This window comes from Rhea pennata, unplaced genomic scaffold, assembly GCF_028389875.1.
Source record: "Rhea pennata isolate bPtePen1 unplaced genomic scaffold, bPtePen1.pri scaffold_163, whole genome shotgun sequence".
Classification (NCBI taxonomy): Eukaryota; Metazoa; Chordata; class Aves; order Rheiformes; family Rheidae; genus Rhea; species Rhea pennata.
Window position 1 is genome coordinate 1 of NW_026907635.1, and position 13,132 is coordinate 13,132.

At 74.5% G+C, this 13,132-nt stretch overlaps 1 protein-coding gene across 1 annotated transcript in view; it reads left to right on the top strand.

Annotated features, from left to right (window-relative positions):
- Positions 1-152: 152 nt before the first annotated feature.
- Positions 153-13,132, top strand: part of LOC134154220 (neurexin-2-like) — a gene marked incomplete at its 5' end in the record, with an annotated part of 48,106 nt that continues 35,126 nt past the window's right edge. The window contains 6 exon segments of the mRNA XM_062600937.1: positions 153-206; positions 283-402; positions 1,961-2,345; positions 7,916-8,058; positions 8,061-8,105; positions 12,538-12,711. Coding sequence (XP_062456921.1) covers positions 153-206; positions 283-402; positions 1,961-2,345; positions 7,916-8,058; positions 8,061-8,105; positions 12,538-12,711 — 921 coding nt within the window.

Sequence of the window (13,132 nt, forward strand, 5' to 3'; positions counted from 1 at the left end):
GCCGCCCGCAGGCAAGGGCCCCGAGACGCTGCTGGCGGGGCAGCGCCTGGACGACAACGAGTGGCGTGTGCGTGGCGTGTGCGTGGCGTGCGCGTGGCGTGTCCGAGGCGTGCGCGTGGCGTGCGCGTGGCCCCGCTGACGGCCGCCCGCAGGCAAGGGCCCCGAGACGCTGCTGGCGGGGCAGCGCCTGGACGACAACGAGTGGCGTGCGCGTGGCGTGCGCGTGGCGTGCGCGTGGCGTGTCCGAGGCGTGTGCGTGGCCCCGCTGACGGCCGCCCGCAGGCAAGGGCCCCGAGACGCTGCTGGCGGGGCAGCGCCTGGACGACAACGAGTGGCACGCCGTGCGGGTGCTGCGGCGCGGGCGCAGCCTCCAGCTCTCCGTCGACAACGTCACCGTCGAAGGTGCCGCCCCGCGCGCGGGGGCCCCGGGGCGCGGGGCACACGGGTGCACACGGGTGTACGTGGGGACACGGGTGCACGTGGACACGGGGACGCGGGTGCACATGGCACATGGGGCGCAGGAGGCGGGGAGGCGGGTGCACACGGGATGCAGGGCACAGGGACACGGGTGCACACGGGAGCACGTGCGCAGGGTGCGGGTGGGGCAGATGTGGGGCTGCAGGTGCAGATGCGGGCGCAGGGCTGCGGGTGTGGGGCCGTGGGGTGCAGATGTGGGGGTGCGGGTGTAGGGGTGCGGGTGCCGAGGCGGGTGCAGAAATGGGTGCAGGGTGCAGAGGTGGGTGCAGGGTGCCGAGGCGGGTGCCGAGGTGGGTGCAGAGGCAGGTGCAGGGTGCTGAGGTGGGTGCCGAGGCGGGTGCAGGGTGCCGAGGCGGGTGCAGAGGTGGGTGCAGGGTGCTGAGGTGGGTGCAGGGTGCCGAGGCGGGTGCAGGGTGCCGAGGCGGGTGCAGAGGTGGGGATGTGGGTGCCGAGGTGGGTGCCGAGGCGGGTGCAGGGTGCCGAGGCGGGTGCAGAGGCGGGTGCAGAGGCAGGTGCAGGGTGCCGAGGCGGGTGCAGAGGTGGGTGCAGGGTGCAGAGGTGGGTGCAGAGGCGGGTGCAGGGTGCAGAGGCGGGTGCAGAGGTGGGTGCAGAGGCGGGTGCAGGGTGCAGAGGCGGGTGCAGAGGCGGGTGCAGAGGCGGGTGCAGGGTGCAGAGGCGGGTGCAGAGGTGGGTGCAGGGTGCCGAGGTGGGTGCCGAGGCGGGTGCAGGGTGCGGGTGCGGGTGCGAGCGGCGTGCGGGTGCCGAGCAGGGCAGCTGCCGGGGCCGCACACCCGCTGGGGCGCAGAGGTGGGGATGTGGGTGCCGAGGCGGGTGCAGAGACGGGTGCAGGGTGCAGAGGCGGGTGCAGGGTGCCGAGGCGGGTGCAGGGTGCCGAGGCGGGTGCGAGCGGCGTGCGGGTGCCGAGCAGGGCAGCTGCCGGGGCCGCAACCCGCCGGGACGCAGAGGTGGGGATGTGGGTGCCGAGGCGGGTGCAGAGGCGGGTGCAGGGTGCCGAGGCGGGTGCAGGGTGCCGAGGCGGGTGCGAGCGGCGTGCGGGTGCCGAGCAGGGCAGCTGCCGGGGCCGCACACCCGCCGGGGCGCAGAGGTGGGGATGTGGGTGCCGAGGCGGGTGCCGAGGCGGGTGCAGGGTGCAGAGGCGGGTGCAGAGGCAGGTGCAGGGTGCCGAGGCGGGTGCAGAGGTGGGTGCAGGGTGCCGAGGCGGGTGCAGAGGCGGGTGCAGGGTGCAGAAGCGGGTGCCGAGGCGGGTGCAGGGTGCCGAGGCGGGTGCCGAGGCGGGTGCGAGCGGCGTGCGGGTGCCGAGCAGGGCAGCTGCCGGGGCCGCACACCCGCCGGGGCGCAGAGGTGGGGATGTGGGTGCCGAGGCGGGTGCAGAGACGGGTGCAGGGTGCCGAGGCGGTTGCAGGGTGCCGAGGCGGGTGTAGGGTGCCGAGGCGGGTGCGAGCGGCGTGCGGGTGCCGAGCAGGGCAGCTGCCGGGGCCGCACACCCGCCTGGAGTTCCGCAGCATCGAGACGGGCATCGCGACGGAGCGCCGCTTCCTGCCCGCGCCGCCCTCCAACTTCCTGGGCCACCTCAGCGGGCTCCTCTTCAACGGGCTGCCCTACCTGGACCTCTGCAAGAACGGCGACATCAGCTCGTGCGAGCTCACCGCCCGCTTCGGCCGGCGCGCCATCGTGGCCGGCCCCGTGGCCTTCCGCGGCCGCGGCTCCTACGTGGCCCTCGGCAGCCTGCAGCCCGGCGCCGCCTCCATGCACCTCTTCTTCCAGTTCAAGACCACGGCGCCCGACGGCCTCATCCTCTTCAACGGCGGCAACGGCAACGACTTCCTCGTCGTGGAGCTCGTCAAGGGGTCAGCGCCGGCCGGGGGGCGGCCGGGGGGGGGCCACGGCGCGGGCTCGGGGCCGCGGGGCAACGTGGGGACGGGCTGAGGGTCCGGGGGACGTGGGGACGGGCTGAGGGTCATGGGGACGTGGGGACGGGCTGAGGGTCATGGAGAACGTGGGGACGGGCTGAGGGTCATGGGACGTGGGACGGGCTGAGGGTCATGAGGACCATGGGGACGGGCTGAGGGTCATGGAGAACGTGGTGACGGGCTGAGGGTCATGGAGAACGTGGGGACGGGCTGAGGGTCATGGGGACGTGGGGACGGGCTGAGGGTCATGGAGAACGTGGGGACGGGCTGAGGGTCATGGGACGTGGGAACGGGCTGAGGGTCATGGAGAACGTGGGGACGGGCTGAGGGTCATGGGGAACGTGGGGACGGGCTGAGGGTCATGGGGACGTGGGGACGGGCTGAGGGTCATGGAGAACGTGGGGATGGGCTGAGGGTCATGGAGAACGTGGGGACGGGCTGAGGGTCATGGGGACGTGGGGACGGGCTGAGGGTCATGGGGAACGTGGGGACGGGCTGAGGGTCATGGGACGTGGGGACGGGCTGAGGGTCATGGAGAACGTGGGGACGGGCTGAGGGTCATGGGGACGTGGGGACGGGCTGAGGGTCATGGGGACGGGCTGAGGGCCATGGGGACGTGGGGACGGGCTGAGGGCCATGGGGGACGTGGGGATGGGCTGAGGGTCATGGGGAACGTGGGGACGGGCTGAGGGCCATGGGGATGTGGGACGGGCTGAGGGCCATGGGGGACGTGGGGATGGGCTGAGGGTCATGAGGATGTGGGGACAGGCTGAGGTCATGGGGACGTGGGGACGGGCTGAGGGTCATGGGGAACGTGGGGACGGGCTGAGGGTCATGGGGGCGTGGGGACGGGCTGAGGGTCATGGGGACGTGGGGACGGGCTGAGGGTCATGGAGAACGTGGGGACGGGCTGAGGGTCATGGGGACCATGGGGACGGGCTGAGGGTCATGGGGAACGTGGGGATGGGCTGAGGGTCATGGAGAACGTGGGACGGACTGAGGGTCATGGGGAACATGGGGACGGGCTGAGGGTCATGGGGACGTGGGGACGGGCTGAGGGTCATGGGGAACGTGGGGACGGGCTGAGGGTCATGGGACGTGGGGACGGACTGAGGGTCATGGGGAACGTGGGGACGGGCTGAGGGTCATGGGGACGTGGGGACGGGCTGAGGGTCATGGGGACGGGCTGAGGGCCATGGGGACGTGGGGACGGGCTGAGGGCCATGGGGGACGTGGGGATGGGCTGAGGGTCATGGGGAACGTGGGGACGGGCTGAGGGCCATGGGGATGTGGGGACGGGCTGAGGGTCATGGGGACGTGGGGACGGGCTGAGGGTCATGGGGACGGGCTGAGGGCCATGGGGACGTGGGATGGGCTGAGGGTCATGGGGACGTGGGACGGGCTGAGGGTCATGGGGACGGGCTGAGGGCCATGGGGACGTGGGGACGGGCTGAGGGCCATGGGGATGTGGGGACGGGCTGAGGGTCATGGGGGACGTGGGGATGGGCTGAGGGTCATGAGGATGTGGGGACAGGCTGAGGGTCATGGGGACGTGGGGACGGGCTGAGGGTCATGAGGATGTGGGGACGGGCTGAGGGTCATGAGGATGTGGGGACAGGCTGAGGGTCATGGGGACGTGGGGACGGGCTGAGGGTCATGGGGAACGTGGGGACGGGCTGAGGGCCATGGGGATGTGGGGACGGGCTGAGGGCCATGGGGGACGTGGGGATGGGCTGAGGGTCATGAGGATGTGGGGACGGGCTGAGGGTCATGGGGAACGTGGGGACGGGCTGAGGGTCATGAGGATGTGGGGACAGGCTGAGGGTCATGGGGACGTGGGGACGGGCTGAGGGTCATGAGGATGTGGGGACGGGCTGAGGGTCATGGGGACCATGGGGACGGGCTGAGGGTCATGGGGACGTGGGGACGGGCTGAGGGTCATGGAGAACGTGGGGACGGGCTGAGGGTCATGGGGACGTGGGGACGGGCTGAGGGTCATGGAGAACGTGGGGACGGGCTGAGGGTCATGAGGATGTGGGACGGACTGAGGGCCATGGGGAACGTGGGGACGGGCTGAGGGTCATGGGGACGTGGGACGGGCTGAGGGTCATGGGGACCATGGGGACGGGCTGAGGGTCATGGGGACGTGGGGACGGGCTGAGGGTCATGGAGAACGTGGGGACGGGCTGAGGGTCATGGGGACGTGGGGACGGGCTGAGGGTCATGGAGAACGTGGGGACGGGCTGAGGGTCATGGGGACGTGGGGACAGGCTGAGGGTCATGGGGACGTGGGGACGGGCTGAGGGCCATGGGGACGTGGGGACGGGCTGAGGGTCATGGGGAACGTGGGGACGGGCTGAGGGTCATGGGGACGTGGGGACAGGCTGAGGGTCATGGGGACGTGGGGACGGGCTGAGGGCCATGGGGATGTGGGGACGGGCTGAAGGTCATGGGGATGTGGGGACAGGCTGAGGGTCATGGAGAACGTGGGGACGGGCTGAGGGTCATGGGAACGTGGGGACGGGCTGAGGGTCATGGGGACCATGGGACGGACTGAGGGTCATGGGGACGTGGGGACGGGCTGAGGGTCATGGGGACCATGGGGACGGGCTGAGGGTCATGAGGACATGGGGATGGGCTGTGGGTCATGGGGACCATGGGGACGGGCTGAGGGCCATGGGGACGTGGGGACGGGCTGAGGGTCATGAGGACCATGGGACGGACTGAGGGCCATGGGGAACGTGGGGACGGGCTGAGGGCCATGGGACGTGGGGACGGGCTGAGGGTCATGAGGACCATGGGGACGGGCTGAGGGCCATGGGGACGTGGGGACGGACTGAGGGCCATGGGGAACGTGGGGACGGGCTGAGGGCCATGGGGACGTGGGGACGGGCTGAGGGTCATGAGGACCATGGGGACGGACTGAGGGCCATGGGGAACGTGGGGACGGGCTGAGGGCCATGGGGACGTGGGGACGGGCTGAGGGTCATGAGGACCATGGGGACGGGCTGAGGCCATGGGGATGTGGGGACGGGCTGAGGGTCCGGGGGACGTGGGGACGGGCTGAGGGTCATGGAGAACATGGGGACGGACTGAGGGTCATGGGGACGTGGGGACGGGCTGAGGACCACGGGGACGGGCTGTGCCCAGGGGTGTCTTGGAGACCTCGGGGGTGACCCAGGCACATGGGGATGACCAGGGACCTGGGGGTGACCTGGGACACTGGGGTCCTGGGGGGTGACCTGGGGGCCTGGGGGTGACCCGGGGGCCTGGGGAGCTGGGGGTGACCAGGGGCCTGGGGGTGACCCTGGGATCTGGGGGAGCTGGGGGTGACCCCAGGAGCTGGGGGGTGACCTGGGGTGCTGGGGGGGGGGGGTCCGCCCCCCCCGAGGCTCCTCCCCCTGCAGCCCCTTCCCCAGGCCTCGGCCCCGCCCCTCTGCACGGGGCCCCTCCCCCCGGCATTGGGCCCCTCCCCCTTGGCGCCCAGCCCCCACCCCTGCAGGGTCTGCTGATGGCCCCGCCCCCTGCAGCCAGCCCCGCCCCCTGCAGCCTTGGCCCCGCCCCCTGCTTGCTACAAGTCCCGCCCCCACCCCAAGCCCCACCCCCTCTGTCAGCCCCCAGGCCCCGGCCCCTACCAGGCCCCGCCCCCGTGCAAGCCCCGCCCCCTCGGCCAGGCCCCGCCCCGTGCAAGCCCCACCGCCGTGCAAGGCCCGCCCCCGTGCAAGCCCCGCCCCCCCGGCCGCAGGTACATCCACTACGTGTTCGACCTGGGCGACGGCCCCGGGGCCCGCCCTGCCCCCATGCCCCGCCCCCGTGCAAGCCCCGCCCCCTCGTCCAGGCCCCGCCCCGTGCAAGCCCCGCCCCCGTGCAAGCCCCGCCCCCGGCCACAGGTACATCCACTACGTGTTCGACCTGGGCGACGGCCCCGGGGCCCGCCCTGCCCCATGCCCCGCCCCCGTGAAAGCCCCGCCCCCTCGTCCAGGCCCCGCCCCCGTGCAAGCCCCGCCCCCGTGCAAGCCCCGCCCCCGGCCACAGGTACATCCACTACGTGTTCGACCTGGGCGACGGCCCCGGGGCCCGCCCTGCCCCCATGCCCCGCCCCCGTGCAAGCCCCGCCCCCTCGTCCAGGCCCCGCCCCGTGCAAGCCCCGCCCCCGTGCAAGCCCCGCCCCCGGCCACAGGTACATCCACTACGTGTTCGACCTGGGCGACGGCCCCGGGGCCCGCCCTGCCCCCATGCCCCGCCCCCGTGCAAGCCCCGCCCCCTCGTCCAGGCCCCGCCCCCGTGCAAGCCCCGCCCCCGTGCAAGCCCCGACCCCGGCCGCAGGTACATCCACTACGTGTTCGACCTGGGCGACGGCCCCGGGGCCCGCCCTGCCCCCATGCCCCGCCCCCGTGCAAGCCCCGCCCCCTCGTCCAGGCCCCGCCCCCGTGCAAGCCCCGCCCCCGTGCAAGCCCCGCCCCCCCGGCCGCAGGTACATCCACTACGTGTTCGACCTGGGCGACGGCCCCGGGGCCCGCCCTGCCCCCATGCCCCGCCCCCGTGCAAGCCCCGCCCCCTCGTCCAGGCCCCGCCCCGTGCAAGCCCCGCCCCCGTGCAAGCCCCGCCCCCGGCCACAGGTACATCCACTACGTGTTCGACCTGGGCGACGGCCCCGGGGCCCGCCCTGCCCCCATGCCCCGCCCCCGTGAAAGCCCCGCCCCCTCGTCCAGGCCCCGCCCCCGTGCAAGCCCCGCCCCCGTGCAAGCCCCGCCCCCGGCCACAGGTACATCCACTACGTGTTCGACCTGGGCGACGGCCCCGGGGCCCGCCCTGCCCCCATGCCCCGCCCCCGTGCAAGCCCCGCCCCCTCGTCCAGGCCCCGCCCCGTGCAAGCCCCGCCCCCGTGCAAGCCCCGCCCCCGGCCACAGGTACATCCACTACGTGTTCGACCTGGGCGACGGCCCCGGGGCCCGCCCTGCCCCCATGCCCCGCCCCCGTGCAAGCCCCGCCCCCTCGTCCAGGCCCCGCCCCCGTGCAAGCCCCGCCCCCGTGCAAGCCCCGCCCCCCGGCCGCAGGTACATCCACTACGTGTTCGACCTGGGCGACGGCCCCGGGGCCCGCCCTGCCCCCATGCCCCGCCCCGTGCAAGCCCCGCCCCCTCGTCCAGGCCCCGCCCCGTGCAAGCCCCGCCCCCGTGCAAGCCCCGCCCCCGGCCACAGGTACATCCACTACGTGTTCGACCTGGGCGACGGCCCCGGGGCCCGCCCTGCCCCATGCCCCGCCCCCGTGCAAGCCCCGCCCCCTCGTCCAGGCCCCGCCCCCGTGCAAGCCCCGCCCCCGTGCAAGCCCCGCCCCCGGCCGCAGGTACATCCACTACGTGTTCGACCTGGGCGACGGCCCCGGGGCCCGCCCTGCCCCCATGCCCTGCCCCCATGCCCCGCCCCCGTCCAAGCCCCGCCCCCTCGGCCAGGCCCCGCCCCCGTGCAAGCCCCGCCCCCGTGCAAGCCCCGCCCCCCCGGCCGCAGGTACATCCACTACGTGTTCGACCTGGGCGACGGCCCGTCGCTCATGAAGGGCAACTCGGAGCAGCCGCTGCACGACGGGCGCTGGCACGAGGTGGCCGTGGCCCGCGAGGGCGGCAGCCTGCACGGGCTGCGCGTGGACGGGCGCCCGTCACCCAGCACGGCCAGGGCGCCCGCAACCTCGACCTCAAGGGTGCGCGGGGGGGGGGGCGTGGGGGGTCCCTGCAGGGCGTGTGCACGGGGGGGGGGCGTGGGGGGGTCCCTGCAGGGCGTGCGCACGGGGGGGGGGGGGGGGGGGGGTCCCTGCAGGGCGTGCGCACGGGGGGGGGGGCGTGGGGGGGGTCCCTGCAGGGCGTGCGCACGGGGGGGGGGGCGTGGGGGGGTCCCTGCAGGGCCTGTGCACGGGGGGGGGGGGCGTGGGGGGGTCCCTGCAGGGCGTGTGCACGGGGGGGGGGGCGTGGGGGGGTCCCTGCAGGGCGTGTGCACGGGGGGGGGGGCGTGGGGGGGTCCCTGCAGGGCGTGCGCACGGGGGAGGGGGCGTGGGGGGGTCCCTGCAGGGCGTGTGCACGGGGGGGGGGCGTGGGGGGGGTCCCTGCAGGGCGTGTGCACGGGGGGGGCGTGGGGGGGTCCCTGCAGGGCGTGTGCACGGGGGGGGCGTGGGGGGTCCCTGCAGGGCGTGTGCACGGGGGGGGTGGCGTGGGGGGGTCCCTGCAGGGCGTGCGCACGGAGGGGGCGTGGGGGGGTCCCTGCAGGGCGTGTGCACGGGGGGGGGGGCGTGGGGGGGTCCCTGCAGGGCGTGCGCACGGGGGGGGGGGCGTGGGGGGGTCCCTGCAGGGCGTGTGCACGGGGGGGGGGGCGTGGGGGGGTCCCTGCAGGGCGTGTGCACGGGGGGGGGCGTGGGGGGGTCCCTGCAGGGCGTGCGCACGGGGGGGGGGGCGTGGGGGGGTCCCTGCAGGGCGTGCGCACGGGGGGGGGGGCGTGGGGGGGTCCCTGCAGGGCGTGTGCACGGGGGGGGGGGCGTGGGGGGGTCCCTGCAGGGCGTGTGCACGGGGGGGGCGTGGGGGGTCCCTGCAGGGCGTGTGCACGGGGGGGGGGGCGTGGGGGGGTCCCTGCAGGGCGTGTGCACGGGGGGGGCGTGGGGGGGGTCCCTGCAGGGCGTACGCACGGGGGGGGGGCGTGGGGGGGTCCCTGCAGGGCGTGTGCACGGGGGGGGCGTGGGGGGTCCCTGCAGGGCGTGTGCACGGGGGGGGGGGCGTGGGGGGGTCCCTGCAGGGCGTGTGCACGGGGGGGGCGTGGGGGGGGTCCCTGCAGGGCGTACGCACGGGGGGGGGGCGTGGGGGGGTCCCTGCAGGGCGTGCGCACGGGGGGGGCGTGGGGGGGGTCCCTGCAGGGCGTGCGCACGGGGGGGGCGTGGGGGGTCCCTGCAGGGCGTGTGCACGGGGGGGGCGTGGGGGGGGTCCCTGCAGGGCGTGTGCACGGGGGGGGGGGCGTGGGGGGTCCCTGCAGGGCGTGCGCACGGGGGGGGCGTGGGGGGGTCCCTGCAGGGCGTGCGCACGGGGGGGGCGTGGGGGGTCCCTGCAGGGCGTGTGCACGGGGGGGGGCGTGGGGGGGTCCCTGCAGGGCGTGTGCACGGGGGGGGCGTGGGGGGGGTCCCTGCAGGGCGTGTGCACGGGGGGGGCGTGGGGGGTCCCTGCAGGGCGTGCGCACGGGGGGGGGGGCGTGGGGGGTCCCTGCAGGGCGTGCGCACGGGGGGGGGGCGTGGGGGGGGTCCCTGCAGGGCGTGTGCACGGGGGGGGCGTGGGGGGTCCCTGCAGGGCGTGTGCACGGGGGGGCGGCGTGGGGGGGTCCCTGCAGGGCGTGTGCACGGGGGGGGCGTGGGGGGTCCCTGCAGGGCGTGCGCACGGGGGGGGGGGCGTGGGGGGGTCCCTGCAGGGCGTGTGCACGGGGGGGGGCGTGGGGGGGGTCCCTGCAGGGCGTGTGCACGGGGGGGGGGCGTGGGGGGGTCCCTGCAGGGCGTGCGCACGGGGGGGGGCGTGGGGGGGTCCCTATAGGGTGTGTGCACGGGGGGAGCGTGGGGGGGTCACTATAGTGTGTGTGCACGGGGGGGGAGCGTGGGGGGGGGTCACTATAGGGCGTGCGCACGGGGGGGGGGGTGTGGGGGGGTCCCTGCAGGGGCGTGTGCACGGGGGGGGGCGTGGGGGGGGTCCCTATAGGGTGTGTGCACGGGGGGGAGCGTGCGGGGGGTCACTATAGTGTGTGTGCACGGGGGGGAAGGTGGGGGGAGTCCCTATAGGGTGTGCGCACGGGGGAGACCTATAGGGTGCACACGTGTGGGGGGTGCATGTGTGGCATGCATGGGGGGGGGGGAACCCAATAGGGTGCACACTCTGGGGGGAGCAGCCTTGGGGGGGGATCCTATAGGGTGTGTGCATGGGGGGGGACTCTATAGGGTGCATGCGGGGAGGGGTGCATACGTGGGGGGGACCCTGTAGGGGAGCTAGGGGTGACACCCGGGGGGGGTGTATGCCGTGGGTGCACCCGGGGGGGGCCATACATGGGGGGTGCAGTGGGGGGGCTGTGCACGGGGGGGTATGTGCATGGAGGAGGGGTGCAGTGGGGCACAGTGGGGCACTCGGTGGGGTGCTGCATGGGGGGCAGTGGGACACTGGGGTGCTCAGCAGGGTGTTGCACAGGGAGGGGAATGCAGTGGGGTGCAGTGGGCTGCCCCGGGGGGCAGTGTGCACGGAGGAGGGGCGCAGTGGGGCACAGTGGGATGCAGCGGGGCACAAGTGGGGTGCAGCGGGATACAGCAGTGCGGTGGAGTGCAGTGGGGCGCAGCGGGGTGCAGTGCAGCGCAGCAGGGCATGGCGGGGCTGACGGCGCGGCAGGATGCAGTGCAGTGCAGCAGGGTGCAGTGGGGCATGGCGGGGTGCAGTGCAGTGCAGCGGGGCGCGGCAGGGTGCAGTGCAGCAGGGCGCAGTGTGGAGCAGTGCAGTGCAGCGGGGCAGGGTGCAGTGCGGTGCAGCGGGGCACAGTGGGATACAGTGCAGCACGGGGCGATGGGGTGCAGTGCAGTGCAGTGGGGTGCAGCGCAGTGGGGTGCAGTGCGGTGGGGTGCAGTGGGGAACAGTGAGGTGCAGTGCCGTGCAGCAGGGCGCAGTGCAGCGGGGAGCAGTGTGGTGCAGAGGGTGCAGTGGGATGCAGTGTGGTGCAGTGTAGTGTGGAGCAGTGCGGCGGGGCTGATGGTGCAGCAGGGTGCAACAGGGTGCAGTGCGATGCACCATGGCACAGTGGGGTGCAGTGCGATGCAGTGTGGTGCAGTGGGGTGCAGTGCAGTGGGGCGCAGAGGGGCGCAGTGGGGTGCAGTGCGATGCAGTGGGGTGCAGTGGGGTGCAGTGCAGTGCAGTGATGTGCAGTGTGGCGCAGCGGGGCACAGTGGGGCGCAGTGTGATGCAGTGGGGTGCAGTGGGATGCAGTGCAGCGCAGTGGGATGCAGCACGGCACAGCGCGGCGGGGCACAGCAGGGTGCAGTGGGGCACAGTGTGGTGTAGTGGGGCGCAGTGTGGTACAGTGGGGTGCAGTGTGATGCAGCGGGGTGCAGTGCGGTGCAGTGCAGCGGGGCACAGTGCAGTGCAGCAGGGCACAGTGCGGCGCAGTGCAGTGCAGTGCGGTGCAGCGGGGTGCAGTGCAGTGCAGTGCGATGCAGTGGGCTGCAGTGGGGCACAGTGTAGTGCAGCAGGGTGCAGCAGGGCGCAGTGCGGCGCAGTGCAGTGCAGCGGGGTGCAGCGCAGTGCAGTGGGGCACAGTGCAGTGCAGTGCGGTGCAGCGGGGTGCAGTGCAGTGCAGTGGGGCGCAGTGCAGTGTGGTGCAGCGGGGTGCAGTGCAGTGCGGTGCAGTGGGGTGCAGCGCAGTGCAGTGGGGCACAGTGCAGTGCAGTGTGGTGCAGCGGGGTGCAGTGCAGCGCAGCGGGGCGCAGTGCAGCGCAGCGGGGTGCAGTGCAGCGCAGCAGGGCGCAGTGCAGTGCAATGTGGTGCAGCGGGGTGCAGTGCAGTGCAGCGGGGTGCAGTGCAGCGGGGTGCAGTGCAGTGCAGTGCGATGCAGTGGGCTGCAGTGGGGCACAGTGCAGTGCAGCGGGTGCAGTGCAGCGGGGTGCAGTGCGGTGCAGCGGGGTGCAGTGCAGCGGGGCGCAGTGTAGCGGGGTGCAGTGCGGTGCAGCGGGGTGCAGTGCAGCGGGGCGCAGTGCAGTGCAGTGTGGTGCAGCGGGGTGCAGTGCAGTGCAGTGGGGTGCAGCGCAGTGCAGTGGGGCACAGTGCAGTGCAGTGTGGTGCAGCGGGGTGCAGTGCAGCGCAGCGGGGTGCAGTGCAGCGCAGCGGGGCGCAGTGCAGTGCAATGTGGTGCAGCGGGGTGCAGTGCAGTGCGGTGCAGTGCAGTGCAGCGGGGTGCAGTGCAGCGGGGTGCAGTGCGGTGCAGCGGGGTGCAGTGCAGTGGGGTGCAGTGCGGTACAGTGGGGTGCAGCGCAGTGCAGTGGGGTGCAGTGCAGTGCAGTGCAGTGCGGTGCAGCGGGGTGCAGTGCAGCGGGGCGCAGTGCGGCGCGGCGCGGCGGGGCTGACGGCGCGGCGGCCCAGGGGAGCTCTACATCGGCGGCGTGAGCGCGGCGCTGCTGGGGCGGCTGCCCAAGCTGGTGGCGTCGCGCGGCGGCTTCCAGGGCTGCCTGGCCTCCGTGGACCTCAACGGGCGCCTGCCCGACCTGCTGGCCGACGCCCGGCGCCGCGTGGGCCACGTGGAGCGCGGCTGCGACGGTGAGCGCCCACGCCGGGCGGGAATGCACTTGGGGCGTGCAATGCGCAGGGGCGTGCAACGCGCACGTGGGCCACGCGGGGCGGGCAGCATGCATGGGGCGTGCAACGCGCACGTGGGCTACGTGGGGCGTGCAACACACAGGGGCAGGCGGGGCCTGTAATGCACATGGGGCGTGCAACGCGCACGTGGGCCACGCGGGGCGGGCAGCATGCATGGGGCGTGCAACGCGCACGTGGGCTACGTGGGGCGTGCAACACGCAGGGGCAGGCGGGGCCTGTAATGCACATGGGGCGTGCAACGCGCACGTGGGCCACGCGGGGCGGGCAGCATGCATGGGGCGTGCAACGCGCACGTGGGCCACGCAGGGCGGGCAACACGCAGGGGCAGGCGGGGCCTGTAATGCACATGGGGTGTGCAACG